The sequence below is a fragment of the Macrobrachium nipponense genome, chromosome 19 (genome assembly GCF_015104395.2).
Source record: "Macrobrachium nipponense isolate FS-2020 chromosome 19, ASM1510439v2, whole genome shotgun sequence".
Classification (NCBI taxonomy): Eukaryota; Metazoa; Arthropoda; class Malacostraca; order Decapoda; family Palaemonidae; genus Macrobrachium; species Macrobrachium nipponense.
Window position 1 is genome coordinate 40,768,086 of NC_061088.1, and position 16,442 is coordinate 40,784,527.

Genomic DNA, 16,442 nt, shown 5'->3' on the forward strand with positions numbered 1-16,442 from the left:
CCATAAAGGTAAGAGTGATGTTAAATGTTCATATTTTCCTTTAATTAGTCATTTATATTTATTTCTTATTGTCTTCTCTGTGTAAAATTTTCTTCATTCCCTATAAAATGTATTTATTGTTAATATGTGGTACCTCGTTTGTCGAATGTTTCTTATGTCAAACATTCCATTTTTTTAACAAAATTTTCAAGAGAATTTTGTATCGTTTGGTGAACTAATGTTTGTACTTCGAACTGACCGATTATCTTGTTTATACAGTAGTACCTCGAGATACGAAATTAATCCGTTCTGAGGCGCCCTTCGTATCATGAGGTTTTCGTATCTTGGACCACATTTTACATGTAAAATGGCTAATCCGTTCCAAGCCCTCCAAAAACACCCCAGGAAATTTCATAATAAAGCTAAATTGACCTATAAACAATGAAATACTACAACAATTTGGACCATTCAATCCCTAAATTAATAAAAAAATGCAAAATATAACCTGTAAATAAAGTGTATATTAGTGTACATGGTAACAAGAAATATACTGTACGTAAAATGTGGAAGCTTACCTTTCGAGTGAGGCTACGTACATACGTAACTATCCAAGGAAGATTGCTTCTGCCTACTTTTCACAATGTTCCTGTGTGAGCCTTTTCGGGGAGTGTCTTCTACAAATGATTGCATTTTATGAAAAGCAGCTTTAATTTCTGCCCTTTTTTTTTCTTTTGTACATGTGTACGTATGTACACTTCAAAAAATATATACGTACGTACTACATACGTAACTATCCAAGGAAGATTGCTTCTGCCTACTTTTCACAATGTTCCTGTGTGAGCCTTTTCGGGGGGTGTCTTCAACAAATGATTGCACTTTATGAAAAGCGGCTTTAATTTCTGCCGTTTTTTTCTCTCTTTTTGATTTTTAACTTTTTTTTTACTTTTTTTTTTACTTTACGTAGTTTTTTTTTTTTTTTTTTTTTTTTTTTTTTTTTTTTTTTTTTTTTTAACAGAATTTCAACTTCCTGTTTTTTATCACTTGGTTCTTTTTTTGCACCTCATGACTCTGTTGGCCCTGGTGTCCATCAAAACCCTGTTCAACCAAATGCTCTCTCTGCAACTGATTTGGGTACTGAATGTTCGGCTGCTGACCTTCAACATAAACTGAAGTGCCTTGATTATACGTATACATGCTGGTATGCATGTTGTAAATGATTGGTCTACACCCTCTGTTCAGCAGGGAGTGGAGATTCTACCAACCTTGCAAAGTTTCCAGTTATCCCATGAGAGAGACCTTGATCACTTATCCCATGTGAGAGATCTTGGTCACTTTTTTTTTTAAATATTACGTACACATTGACGATCCCGAAAACGAATACCGTGTGCGTACTATAACAATGCTGGTACCGAGTGGCCGAGCCACGCCACCATGTGTACATAGTAGATGCACGATGGGAGGGACGCTGGGCAATAGAGAGAAGGATTTCATGGCCGCGACTAGCATCAGGAACCAATGGGAGAGCAGGAGGATGGTGGCGAGTCTACTAGTACTAAGATGGCGGCGCGCGGCGCGATTTTCAAAATTGTTATCCGGGCGAATCTCGGACTTTCAGAAACCTTTTGTATCTTGAAAACTTTTCGTATGTAGAGCCGTTAAATTTTTCATGTTGGATTTCGTATCTCGAGTTTTTCGTAAGTTGAGCCTTTTGTATGTTGAGGTACCACTGTACTTGTATTCGATGGCCTACTGCGTCTTACAAGAGCAACTGCATTAACATGTTTTTTCATTTACAATATATATTTTAATGATAACCATATTCAATATAAGAAATAAAAGAATCAATCATTTCAATATAAAATTTAACATAAAAGATGTACAAAATGTACGATACCGCAGTGATATCACATGCAGCTGACTTGAGATTGAATGAGGGGTGTTGATATGTTGAGGAGAGAAGGAGAAGAGAGAGTTAAAATACTACTGTATGTATGTAAAAGCAATAACAATTCACATAAAAAAGGGAATTTTACAATAAATTTAACATAATGATAAAATATGATAGCAATCAAATGCAATACAGAAACAATGAAAAAGTCTCAATTGAACCAGTGTTCGGTGCACTGAGTGAGACAGTATAGTTTAATCATATTCAACAAAATGGTAAATGAAAGAACAAAGTTTTTCACAATAAAATTTAGCATAAATGATTAACAAAATCATTTTTTCATTGTGGTGATGCATAGCTAACTTGAGATCGAGGGAAGGAACGTTTATATTTTTGAGGAATGATGAATGAATGATTTTAAGTTATCGTGCATCGTGATATTGTTGAGGAGAGAAGAAGAGAGTAAAATATTTAGTTTAATATATTACATAAAAGCTGTACCAATTCACATAAAAAAATCAAATTTTATTTCACAATGAATTTAACATAATGGTAAAACATAAAAACAATCAAATGCATTAAAAAGAAAAAAAGCTTACTCGAGCCAGTGTTCTGTGCATTAAGTGAGACGATCCGAAAGGAGAGGAGAGGAGATGAAGACAAGGGTCTGCTTCCCACTGACTTACCAGCTGATCTGGGATGATTATTAACCCGTTTCTTCCGTTTACACATGATTTGCCCAAATCAATTCTTTTTGTTACTGTAAAATATCTATCTAGTGACAATTGCTTTTTACGATGTTTTACCTCTGTAAAAGTAACTCAGCTCCATAATAAACACTGGTGCCACATTCAGCTTCTGTGTGCCTTCGATTGTTTGTTTAAATGGCATCCTTGTGAAATTTTATTTAATCTCTTCCTTTTCTTGCATTCTTTACTTATTAGTACATACTTATTTGTTTGCAAAATCCTCATGTTTATTTTAAATTCTGCTGTTTGCTAACAGTAAGTTGATGTACTGTGGCATAATTAATCTCTTTCATGCACTTAAGATCCAAGTGTAAACAATCATCTCTCTCTCTCTCTCTCTCTCTCTCTCTCTCTCTCTCTCTCTCTCTCTCTCTCTCTCTCTCTCTCTCTCTCTCTCTATTCCTTTAATTATCCTTTTAAATTACGAATAGAACTTATTTTGTCATCAACCTTTGCCTACTGCGACTGTTTGTTTCCTCAAAGGGTTCCAGTCTCTCCTTCCTCCACCCCCCAGCCAGCCGTGCACTATTTTCACCAAACAGTTGATAAATCGTACATGGAAACAAAATTTTTATGAACAATTTTTACTTCATATAACATACTTTTTTTATTACTATACAATCTTAATTTTAAATTTGTTCATGCAACTTACCCGACAGATATATATATAGCTGTATTTTCTGACGTCCGACAGAATTTCAAAACTCGCGGCACACGCAGTGGGCGGCCAGGTGGTAGTACCCATTCCCGCCGCTGGGAGGCTGATATCAGGAACCATTCCCATTTTCTATTCATATTTTTTCTGTCGCCGGTCGGTAAACAACTGTTTACAGACCTCCGCCTAGGATTTTTGGATTTGACTCGTACTTAAGTATTTGGATTTACTTTTGGTTATTGATTCTGGATTGTTGGATTGGCATGCACAATAGTGGACTGTTTTTTTATTTTGGATTGGCTTTTCTGTAAACGTGATGTCTGGATCAAGTGCAGTGAGTTTCAGAGTGTGTGTGAGGAGTGATTGTAAGGTGAGGCTACCGAAATCATCGGTAGACCCCCACACAGTATGTATGGGTTGTAGGGGGCATGTTTGTTTGGTGGATGATCAGTGCAATGAATGTGATGGATTGACCGATGATGGATGGAAGGTGTATGATTCCTATCGTCGTAAATTGGAACGCGATAGGATCAGGAGGTCTTCCTCCAGGAGTGGTTCTACCAAAGGTAAGGGAACTAATATTTCTCCTGCTCTAACACCTGTAGATTTTGCATCTCCTAAACCTGTGTTGTTGCCTTCGGGCCCTGATTCTGTGTCTGGAGAAGGTAATGCCCTTTCTCTAATTTTGGAGTCTCTTCGTACTCTTGAGACTAAAGTGAAAGCCTTAGAAACTGGCTCTGTGCAAGTGTGTGATCGTGCCCCTAGTGTTGTGGAGGGGGCGTCAGATCAGCCTCATAATGCCTCTAGGCCTAGACCGCTATCGGACTCCCAGGAATCAGGGAGGGGATATGCCGAAAGCCGCAAGAGGGTTACGGGGGCTCCCCACCGATCTGGCGTCCCTTCGGCAGGCCTTGTTGCAAGTTCCCAGGCTGCCAAGGAGCGCGCACAGGCGCGTATCCTTAAGGACTGCTTTTCGTCCTCCGAAATGTCCTCCCCGCGCAAGGGGTGGAGCGCTCGGAGAGACTCTCGTCCGCTGAAAAGGACGTATCGTTGTGAGGACGCTTCACGTCCGGTATCGCCAGTTTCGTTGCGCTCTTCTCCGGATGCGTATGACGCTTTTCCGCCTCAGAAGAGAGGTAGGATCTCATCTGGCGAGGACGCTGAGATGCGCTACAGTCGCTCTCTGGAGAAGCAGGTAGCTGTACCTGTGAGAAGGAAGGAGGCGTCCCCTCGCCCCTCGTCTTCTCGCAGGATCAGCCCTGCCCCCTCTGTTCGTTCTTCTCCAACGAAGAACATTCTTTTGTCCCTTCAGGACCAGTTGTCAGCGCTTATGGCTCAGAGGACTCGCCCAGCAGCAGTCGAGCCTAAGCGGAGGAAGGACCTTAGGCTGCCTGTCAAGAGGACGAAGCAGTCTCCTTCTCCCTCTCCTCGTTCGTCTCTTTCGCCGATTGCGTCTCCTTCGACGAATCGCCGATCTCGTTCGCCTGCTAAGAGAGCGGGTTGTCAGGACGCTTTCGTTCCCTCTCAACGTCATGGGCAGGCTGCTTGCCGTGACGCTCGAGAGGACGCTGAGGACGCTTTTGAGTACTCTCAGGACGCTTTTGAGGACGCTCAGCAGGACGCTTTCCAGGATGCTTCGGAGGACGCCGAACAAGAAGACGACGAACAAGAAGACGACGTGCACCAGGACGCTCGGAAGGACGCTCGTAGTGACGTGCCTCCTTATAAGGAGAGAGTTAAGACCAACAAGGACACGCTTTCATCTAAGTCTACCTTATCGTGTAAGAAGCGTAAGGACGCTTCTCTTTGTATCAAGGCGGCCTCGGGCGCGGTCAAGGACGCTCATCGCCGTCAGGACGCTCTGCCTCCTTCGAGCTGTAAGGTTCGCCGCAAGGAAGGCAGCCTAGATGAGGCTTCTTCTCTTAAGCAACGTGGGTCATTGATAAAGGCCAGACCCGCTAGACGTACGCCCTCTCCGGAGGGGCAGCCTCCTCTTCCTATTAGGGAAGAAGGAGAATTGAGTAGTCCTGCTGAATAGGTAGAAGAGGAACCTTCTTCTGCTTCTTCAGTTTCAGACTACAAGGTTCTTGTGCGGCTGTTGCGCTCGTCCTTCGGGGACAAGTTCCAGCCTGCAGCTCCCAAGTCTCCTCCCTCTCAGTTTTCATCTTCCAAGTCATGTAAGACCCCAGAGTTTGTCGAAATGAAGACTTCGCTCTCCACTAAGAGGGCCTTCAAGAAACTCCAGGACTGGATGGAACGAAGGAAGGATCAGGGCAAGTCAACTTTCGCCCTTCCTCCCTCTAGACTCAGCGGTAAAGGGGGTATTTGGTATGAGACCAAAGGAGACGTGGGTGTGAGGATCCCTTCTTCAGCGCAAGGGGATTTCTCTAGCTTGGTGGACTCTCAGAGGAGGTCCCTCTTATCCACTGCCAAGGTGACTTGGACCCCTACAGAGACAGACCATCATTTGAAGGGGCTGCTACGGACTCTTGAAGTCTTCAACTTCTTGGACTGGTGCTTGGGAGTTCTAGATCTGCAATCTAGAAGCCCAGAGTCTCTCAGTTTGGGGGAGCTGTCCAGCGTGCTATCGTGCATGGACAAGGCCGCCAGGGATGGTTCAGAGGAGCTTGTCTCTCATTTTGGGACTGCCTTCCTGAAGAAGAGAGCTTTGCTGTGTAACTTCACAGCTAGATCCGTTACTCCAGCTCAGAAAGCGGAACTGCTCTTTTCTCCTCTTACAAGCCATCTCTTCCCCCAGACTTTGGTTAAGGACCTGGCAAGTAGTTTGCAGGAAAAGGCAACACAGGACCTTTTAGCCCAGTCCTCGAGACGCCCGGCAGTTCCTTCCACTTCTTCGTCTTTTGTGCGACCGCCGAAGAAGGTTAAACCCTTTCGTGGGGCTCCTACCTCGAGAGCAGCTCCTCGAGGGAGAGGGCTTGCAAGAGGAAGAGCTTCCTTCAAACCCAAGCCATCTAAGTGAAACTTATGTCCTTCAGACACCAGTCGGAGCCAGACTGAAGTCCTTTGCGGGAGCATGGAGAGAGAGAGATACGGACCCTTGGTCCCTCAAGATCGTGGAGCAGGGGTACAAGATCCCCTTTTTAGATCCTCCTCCTCTTTCCACGACTCCCAGAGACCTTTCTCCGTCATATCAGGGAGAAAAGAGACAAGTGTTTGTTCGAGGTCCTTTTTACAACAGAACGATAGAGAAAAAAAGAGCGGTTGGTTGGTGGGAACAAGTCGTGCGGGACCTGGGGTCTCCAGGTTTTTACAACAGGATTTTCCTAGTACCAAAGCAGTCGTCGGGTTGGCGTCCAGTCCTAGATGTAAGCAGGCTCAATCTTTTTGTGGAAAAGACCAAATTCACGATGGAGACGCCTCAGTCTGTTCTGGGAGCCTTGAGACCGGGCGACTGGATGGTGTCCTTAGACCTGCAGGACGCGTACTTTCACATCCCGATCCACCCTCTTTCAAGAAAATACCTAAGATTCGTCTTAGGCAACAAAGTGTGGCTGTTCAGAGCCCTTTGTTTCGGCCTGACCACGGCTCCGATGGTTTTCACCGTCGTCATGAAGAATGTGGCGAGGTGGCTACACTCTTCAGGGATAAGAGTTTCCCTTTACCTCGACAATTGGATCAGAGCGTTGTCGAGAGAAAAGTGTCTGAAGGACCTGCAGTTAACGTTAGCCTTAGCGAAGTCCCTGGGACTTCTTGTCAACCTCGAAAAGTCCCATCTGACCCCGACACAGTCCATCGTGTATCTGGGGATTCAGATGGATTCAGTGGCTTTTCGAGCGTTTCCGTCCCAGGAACGTCAGCGGCTAGGCTTAGAGAAAATCTCAGCCTTCTTGGGGAAAGAAACTTGCTCGGCGAGGGAATGGATGAGTCTGCTGGGCACCATTTCCTCGCTGGAAAGGTTTGTTTCCTTGGGAAGACGGCACCTCAGGCCTCTCTAGTTTTTCCTTGCGGACGAATGGAAGGCCAAGGACAATCTCAATGCGATCTTGAGGATCTCAGAGTCGATAAAGAGCCATCTAAGATGGTGGCTCGATCCGCAGAAGCTACAAGAGGGCTTGTCCCTAAGTCTTCTGAGCCCCCGACCTAGTGTTGTTTTCAGATGCTTCCATTGCGGGCTGGGGAGCAACACTAGGAGGGGAGGAAGTGTCAGGCTCCTGGAGAGGGGAACAGGCAGTCTGGCACATCAATGTCAAAGAACTTGCAGCGATCTTCCTGTCTCTGCAGTTCTTCGAAGAAAGATTGACGAACAAAATCATTCAAGTCAATTCGGACAATACCACAGCCCTCGTGTATTTGAAGAATCAGGGAGGAACACACTCCAGGATTTTGTTTCACCTAGCGAAGGAGATTCTGCTGTGGGCAAAGGTGAAGAAGATTACGATCCTGACAAGATTCATTGCAGGAGTGCAAAACGTCAGGGCGGACCTTCTCAGTTGTCAGGACCAAATCCTGCCGACGGAATGGATCTTACACAAAGACGTGTGTCGAGATCTTTGGAAGTTGTGGGGACGTCCTCTGGTCGACTTATTCGCGACGTCGAGGACGAAGAGGCTTCCTCTGTATTGCTCCCCGGTCCTAGATCCAGAAGCAATCGCTGTGGACGCATTGCTATGGAGTTGGACAGGCCTAGACCTGTATGCCTTCCCACCATTCAAGATCATGGGGGAAGTCATGAGGAAGTTTGCGGCTTCAGAAGGGACGAGGTTGACCCTGATCGCCCCGATGTGGCCAGCGAGAGAATGGTTCACGGGGGTCATGTCTTTCCTTGTAGACTTCCCAAGGACGTTGCCCTGAAGGAAAGATCTACTCAAACAGCCTCACTTCGAAAGGTATCACCAAAACCTCTCCGCTCTGGGTCTGACTGCGTTCAGACTATCGAAAAGTTGGCCAGAGCGAGAGGTTTTTCGAAAGCAGCTGCGAGAGCAATCGCAAATGCAAGACGAGCATCTACAAGAGCTGTCTACAAGAGCTGTATACCAATCGAAGTGGGCTTCCTTCAGGGCATGGTGTAAAAAGGAGGGAGCTTCCTCTTCCACGACCTCTGTGAACCAGATAGCCGATTTTCTGCTTTTTCTTAGGAACGTGCAAAAATTAGCAGTCCCAACCATTAAGGGATACAAGAGCATGTTGTCAGCGGTTTTTAGGCACAGAGGCCTGGACCTTTCTGACAACAAGGATCTTCATGATATCTTGAAATCTTTTGAGACTTCGAAGATTCCTCAAGCGAGACCGCCTTCATGGAACCTTGACGTAGTTCTTAGGTTTATAATGTCAAGTCCTTTTGAACCTCTTCAAGCAGCGTCTCTTCGGAACTTGACAAGGAAGGCTCTTTTCCTAATTTCTCTGGCGACGGCGAAGAGAGTTAGTGAAATCCAAGCTTTTAGTCATCTAGTGGGCTTCAAAGGAGACAACGCTGTCTGCTCTTTGAGCCCAACTTTCTTGGCAAAGAATGAAAACCCTTCTAACCCTTGGCCGAAAAGCTTCGAGATCAAGGGTATGTCAAGTCTGGTGGGCCAAGAACCAGAGAGAGCCCTGTGCCCTGTCAGGGCTCTCAAGTTCTATGTTCATAGAACGAAAGAGGTAAGAGGTCCCTCAGGTAATCTCTGGTGCTCTGTGAAGAGACCGGAATTACCTTTATCTAAGAATGCTGTGACTTTCTTCCTGAGGGACGTCATTAAAGAGGCTCATTCATCTTGTCAGAAGACTGATTTGAGCCTCTTACGAGTGAAAGCTCACGAAGTAAGAGCTGTCGCTACCTCTCTTGCCTTCCAAAAGAACATGTCAATCAAGGACATTCTTGATGGCACCTTTTGGAGGCGCAATTCTGTTTTCGCCTCACATTACCTAAGGGATGTGAGAACGATTTATGACGACTGCAATTCTCGTGGGCCATACGTTTCTGCAGACACAGTCTTGGGGGCTGGAGGTAGCTCTTTCCCTATCCCTTAGTTAGGTTTAGGTTAGTTTTTAATTGTCGTGTTTTTTGTTTTTGGTGAGTCTTGTGTGAAGATCTCCCATCTCTTAGTTTAGTGTTCAGGGGGTCTTTGGCTAGTTGGTCAGGTGGTGGTCAGTTGCTTCATAGCCCTCATATGTATGGTTCGATGGTCTTGTCACGTTGAGGTCACGTCCCCGTTGACAGAGCATCCAGAGCGCACCAGCACTACAGGTCTCCACCTGGCTGGCAACTCTGATTAAGCAGAAGCAGGCTTAAGTGACAGTAATCACAGAGTCTACTTTGCTAACAGGTGAGGAACCAAGGTGTACATCATCTACTTAATTTAAGTTTTCTACAAATCCTATTCTGTCTCTTCCCACCATCCGAAGGTGGGATTCAGCTATATATATATCTGTTGGGTAAGTTGCATGAACAAAATGTTATTGTTATAATACAATTAAGTTTGTTCATACTTACCTGGCAGATATATATATAACTGTATTTTCTGACGTCCGACAGAATTTCAAAACTCGTGGCACACACAGTGGGCGGCCAGGTGGTAGTACCCATTCCCGCCGCTGGGAGGCGGATATCAGGAACCATTCCCATTTTCTATTCATATTTTATCAATGCCACTGTCTCCTGAGGGGAGGAGGGTGGGCACTCTAATTATATATATCTACCAGGTAAGTATGAACAAACTTAATTGTATTATAACAATAACATTTTTGAAAATACTTTTTTATTACTTTACACTCTTAATTTTTGAACGCATTAATAATAGAATAATGTGAAAAGGGGGACTTTTTGGGTTGGCTAGAACAAATTATCCTGATTCCCTTTATTTCCTGTAGGGATTTTTGTTTCATATTTCGAACGAATCATATTTTGAAAAGCCTTCTGGAACAAGATTAAGTTTGAAGTCTGAGGTACTGTTGTATGTATTACTTGGGGTCCGGAACACATTAATTGCATGTATTTACATTATTCCTTATGGGAATTATTGTTTTCAGTTTTCATACTGTTGGATTACCTGCGAGGTTCCAGAACAGATTACTATGTATGAAAACTGAGTTTCCACTGTAAAATAAAGTTTTAATTATGCTTACCCAGTAATTATATATGATTGTACTCCTCCCTCCTCCCCTCACATGAACCATGGCATAAACAAATTGAGGCCATGTTTGCTAGTTATTCCTCTAGCCTCAAAAGTGGGTGGGGTTTGTCACTTAGCTGCCAGAAATACCGCAACTCACAAATTTTCAAAATTCTAGCTGCCGAATTGTAGAAACTTTTAGCTATATAATTACTACTGGGTAAGTATAATTAAAACTTTAATTTATTATAAGATAAATCATCCAAGCAAGTGAGAGAGATTGGATGTAAGTGACTGAACCCCTTCCTTTTCTCTTCAACTCTCTCTTGCTTAGGTCACAGACTCAGTTTGTGAGCCGACATGTGCTGGATGAATGAGGTTTGCAGGTGAGTTGCGCAATGGGGTGTCCTAACCACCATCTTTTGTTTTGTAAATTGATTGTATGCAAGTAGTACCCCCCCCCCTCTAAACAAGGGGAAAAGGGGAAAGAGTGACAGAAAATGATACAAACCCATTGATTTTGATGGCTTGCCTTATTGTCTCTGACACTGGTTCTTTCAGCCTTCTGAAAAAGTAAACTCATTACTGTATGCCCAGAAGTGTAACAGTTGCAACGTCCCATATGTCCAGCAAGTTAGAGGTGTGGGATACTTTCTTCTGCTCTTCTAAACCAGGTGGGTAGAGCCAAACAGTTGATGTAGTAGTACTCAGATTCTTCACACCAAATGGTAAGTCTCCTATGTAAAGAACAAAGGTTTGTATTTTTATAGGAACAAATAACAAAATTCGAAAGTAATTTCTATTTTTCCTGACATACAAACCTGAAGTTCTTTACATTTAATGGTCCACCTCAGCCATCCCTCACTTTAGTACCTGGGCTGGAAAGCAAAGTGGAGTGTACGTATATGGACAGGTGAGCAGGACTTCCCCCTACCAGTCGATAGTTTTTCTGAAAGCTAAATGGCCAGTTCCAGCTGACATTTACAAGCTAAATCCCCATGTCAAGAACTTCAGGTCTGTATTTTAGGAAAATTAAAAATTACTTTTACAATTTGCTGTACTAATGTATTAAGTAGTTTTTGCTTATGTTATGTGAAGTAATGTCACCCAGCAAATGTTGCAAGGCAATGTAAAGCAGAAAGCTAAATAGCAAGTAAAGCTTGGTGAAGAATAAACTTGTAAATTTACACTCAGGCCAGGCCAGAGAAATTTTTATAACAATTTACACTCAAGATAGTGAAATTGTTATAACAATTTACACTCAAGGTAATGAAATTGTTATAACAAATGAATTAGTTAATAAAGTGAGGTTACATGCTTTTTCACAAATCATATATTCATTTTATTTAAAAAAAGACTTATGTATTAGGCAAACTGTATGATATTCAGCCTTTCCTCAGACACTGTAATCTAACTTTTTGGTGTTTTTCAGTCACTATTGTTTTTTTTTTTCTTGTATTTCCTGCAAAGAAATTTCTAATAGTAATTGTCATCTTTGAATTTTCAGGTGAATGTGTTGACTTCTTTTTGTTATGGTGCCATAAATTGGAATCAATTGTACTTAAAGCTGAAGTTGAGTTTTTCACTGACCAATATCTTGAAAAAATTTTAGCATCAAATCCATTGAAAGACACAAAAAGAATCATATTTGCTTCAGATAAACATGTAAGTACAGAAATTTAAGTTTATTTTGAAGTGTAAAGAGGGATTTAGAAGTAAACTTGAACTTAATTTTCTTTAGATACAAAGTAGAAATGTACTTAAAACATTCATTTTGGTACTTGAAGGGTGACCTCTAAGAATTTGCCAAATCAGTGGTTTTCCCCGGGAAGTGTATATTCCTCACTCTCCCTTAGCTTCTCCAATTTGAAGTTTATCTCTGGAATAGAAATGTTATACAACCATATGTAAATGTGAAAGGAATGAAATAGTGTAAATATACATGAAACAGGAAGATGTGTTTGGTATTAAAAATAAGTTTTTTTGTATAAGTGACTTACCCAGTAATTACATAGCTATAGTTTCCATGTAATAGTAGCCTAAATTCAAATTTTGCTGGTAGCGCTTCGATTGCTGAGTGGAGGTATGCAGTGGTGCCCCTAACGGCAATATTAGGAACGACTTAGCTAATTGCCTCACTCTGTTTTCTGCTGCGCTACACTAAACATTGATTGCTGACAGCAATGTTCATATTTTCTGGTTTATATCACTGGATTTCGGTAGTATTACACAATCACAGGAACGCATATTTAAAGCTTCGAGCAGGATGTCTTGTCTTTTGTTTATTCGTTATTAATTTAATTCAGATTGTCATCTAACGGCTACTTGCAGTTGCCGAGAATAACTTTGTCTTTAAAGAATAATTCTCGATGGTTAATAATTGCTTTAAAGTAATTCTTTGTTACATCATTCCTTTAGGGTTTGTTTACTGGCCATAGGCTATTTGCAAGCCACACGTAAATATTTACCTTAAAGTAATTCTTGAATGTTATGCCATCCCTTTAGGCCAAGACTTAAAGGGATGGCATAACATTCAAGAATTGCTTTTAAGGTAAATATTTACACGAGTCCATTAGTGGGGTGCGTAATCAGTCACTGGGTTCCATTGTACTTTAAATTCCTGAAAATTCTAGTAATGATTTCTTCTTGAGTAAGAATAAAAGCACATTGTTCTACAATATTAGTCAGATTTGAGTTGATACTTTAATGTGAAAAGGGATTTTGACAAAGGAAAAATCAATTTCTGGGGGAAGACCTGTGTCTCCCAGTGAAATGTTCCTTTAGCACTCATTTTTAGGTATAAATAAATGCTAAATATACCAGAGAAAAAGCCTATGGAATGCCAGAGTTACTACCTCTGGCTCGCTCACCCTCAGGGGCGATTGGAAGCCACTATCACAGATACTTCACCAAATAGATCTCTCCTCTCTCAAAATCCCCCTCTGTAGAGGTGCCGTTACAACGGCTACCTTCTGCTCGCTACTACTACTGCCTCTGCCAAGAATCGCCATTCCTGAAATATGCACCCAAGCTTGGGCCAGCTAAAGGGTGGGGAAATGAAAAAGAGAGGGATGGGTTCACTAGGTGACACAGATCTTCCCCCAGAAATAGATTTTTCCTTTGTCAAAATCCCTTTTCTGGGCTCGACCTGTGTCGCCCAGTGAAATAGTAACAGAGATTGGCCATACAAGCTTGGAAATAGAATGTAAATAAAAATTCCTTATAATTATTGTTTTAATAATCCAAGTTAAGGATAGCAAAATACAATTGGTAAATAACATCTAATATGACCAAATTCATACCATCACTAGTCCAGTCTGGAACAAAAGGCAAAAAGGCAGGGATTACAAGCGAGGCAGGTAGGTGAGAGGGAGTACCAAAAGGTAATTTCTGGGATTGACCTGTGTCGCCCAGTGAAATGTACCTATAGCACTCATTTCTAGGTATAGATAAATGCTAAATATACCAGAGAAAAAAGCCAATGGAATGCCAGAGTTACTACCTCTGGATTGATCACCCCCAAGGGTGTCGGTATAGCAACAGGGGCGAGTGGAAGCCACTTATCACAGATACTTCGCCCAATATCTTTCTCCTCTCTCAAAATCCCCTGCCAGAGAGGTGCCGTTACAACGACCACCTTCCGCTCGCCACTGCTACCTCTGCCAAGAAAAGTCATTCCTTCATAGCACTCGCTATGCGAACAGCTTTATTTTTTGCTGTGATCCAATTGCTATAATTTTGCATTAAATATGTCTTCTGATCTTCAAGAAGCATCTTCATCTAAGTTGATTTTAATATTATCGACTTTGAACGTGGTTAGACATCAATTTATCCTTATTTGAGAAGTTTTTAATTGAGATGTTTGCATGTTGCGTATGTGGAAGGAACCCTCATCCAGTGAACCGCCATTTTTACATCAAGGTACTGCGTTACTCAGTCTTCTCAACTTTTTATTTTTTATTTTTTATTTTTATTTTTTCGATGAATATCTTAAATTCACCACTATTGCACATCACAGTAAACGCTACTGTTGTCATGAAATTTTACCATTTCGCTCCTGATGTGTATCGATAGGCTTTTGTATTACAGTTCAACCTTTAAATTTTTGGCCTTATTTAGAGGGTTTCCCTCGTTAGTCATCATGAGCGATTTGGTTCCCTTACGAGAGTGTTGTTTTATTTCATCTTAATGCGTGAGTAGTATGTTGGAAGCAAACTAGGTTAGCTAGCCAAATACTATGCCAGTTATTATTTTGGAGGTAAAGGAAAGCCTTCATCCATCCGCTATGCTCATGCATGTTGTGTATGTGGTAATTTTTGTATTATCTTATTTTAATATTATATTGGTATACTAATTTTATTTTGATGAGGTTAGTTTGGAAGTCCCACACGATTTACCACCCTAGCCTACCTGACCAGATCGATGAGATTTTGGAGGGTAGGCTAGGCTTTGAGAGTGCTACTCGCTACCCATAGTTGGTACTAGTCCTGGCTACCTGACCAGACCGATATTTGGTTTTGGAGGGTGTTCCATCACTAGAGAGTTCCTCTCTGTTTACGTAAATGTAGGTGCTAGACCTGTCTAACCTGGCCAGGTCGATACGTTCGATTTTGGAGGGTTAGGTTAGGCTCTAGAGTGTCCTCTTTCGTAACATACTAGTTTGCACTACCCTAGCCTACCTGACCAGATCGGTGTATCCGATTGTGGAAGGTTAGGCTAGGCTTGCAGATGGGCTAGCCCCCTTTTTTCGTCGGTACTTCCAATACTTCTTTATCAATAAAATTTGCAAGTATAGCCTTGGCAGTTACCTCCTTTAGGGTGTCAGTTCGCATGCCGCCTTCTATCATTTTAGTTGTAGGCTACGTCACGGCTTCTCGGAGGGTGGTAATCACCTGACCGGTTGCTGTTGCCAGGCGATTACAAGTGTTCCTTTCTCCTCCGAGCTTTTCTCTTCCGTTCCGGACTCGTTCCGGCGGTGTGTTTCGTTAGCTCGCTGACCTAGTAATCCTACCAGTGAACAACAGCTGGAGCGTTGAGCACCGTCTCGGGGGATTAGTCAGAGGAGATTAAGGATTAGTATAGTCAATTCATTTAAGGTAGATTCTTGCGCCTACGAGACGTTTGTTTGGCGGCCTCTGATTGGCTGGTAGCGGGAGGCAGACTGCTCGCTCAGCGGGTCATATTTTCGTTTGTAGCTTAGAAAACTAGCAATATGTTTACATTTCTTCATTTATCTCACGTTTTACAAAAGATAGGAAAGTTTTGGTCATACCAAAGGATTCAGTATTAAATGTACAATTAATGAATCTTTTCCTGAAATCAATAAGTTAAAATACAAAGGAATTACAACGAGTAGAAGTGAAGGGAGAAACATTTCATTCTTTATACCTGTTTTTATTCATCATCGGATTTTGCATAATTCACGAGATCAAGATAAAATGAAATCTTGTGTTTTAAAACAATGAAATCACCCTGAATACGCTGGTGCTTTCAGATTTTAAATACGTGTAATATGTAAAGAGAAAATGAAGAATATGTCTTATTATGTTGCATCCGTGCTTGACTCGGTTTGACAATAGTGCCAAGAGACGCAAGATATCGTGGGGCTGGTCCTCTCAGCTAGAGCTGTTAGCGTGTTGGCAGTTGCCAATTGGCGATATGAGAAGTTTGCAGTTTCGAGACTATGTATTTACCGAATTATTATGTAATTACATTTTCTATAAATAAATGCATAGAATTCCCATTATGACTTTCGAACATTTTTACTAAAATATTATATATGTCCGTATTTCTGGACATATCTGATAAAAGAAAGTAAATAATCAGATGGATGCATCTGGGTGTTGGCTTCAATTTAGTCTAAGTGAGAAATGTACATGCTTTATGAGGCTCACTTGATAAATACAACAGAACTTTGTTTCTCTGGCCAATAACATCAAAAGCTTATGGTTTTCATATGTTCACTCAATAAACAAAAGTACAAATGTTTATTTCTTACCATAAAATTTGTTGACGATGTAACGAATATAATATACTGTCTTTTTCAGAATTGCTTGAGTTACTCTTACACCAGAATGTTTATCTCCTTTATATACATGTTACACTTGACAACAAGTCTACAA

At 41.9% G+C, this 16,442-nt stretch overlaps 1 protein-coding gene across 1 annotated transcript in view; it reads left to right on the top strand.

Moving 5' to 3' along the window:
• LOC135216671 (uncharacterized) overlaps positions 1–16,442 on the top strand; it is a 180,705-nt gene that overhangs the window by 116,970 nt on the left and 47,293 nt on the right. The window contains exon 6 of the mRNA XM_064252068.1: positions 11,828–11,985. Within this exon, the coding sequence (XP_064108138.1) occupies positions 11,828–11,985 (158 nt within the window). The remainder of the gene's footprint in view (positions 1–11,827; positions 11,986–16,442) is intronic.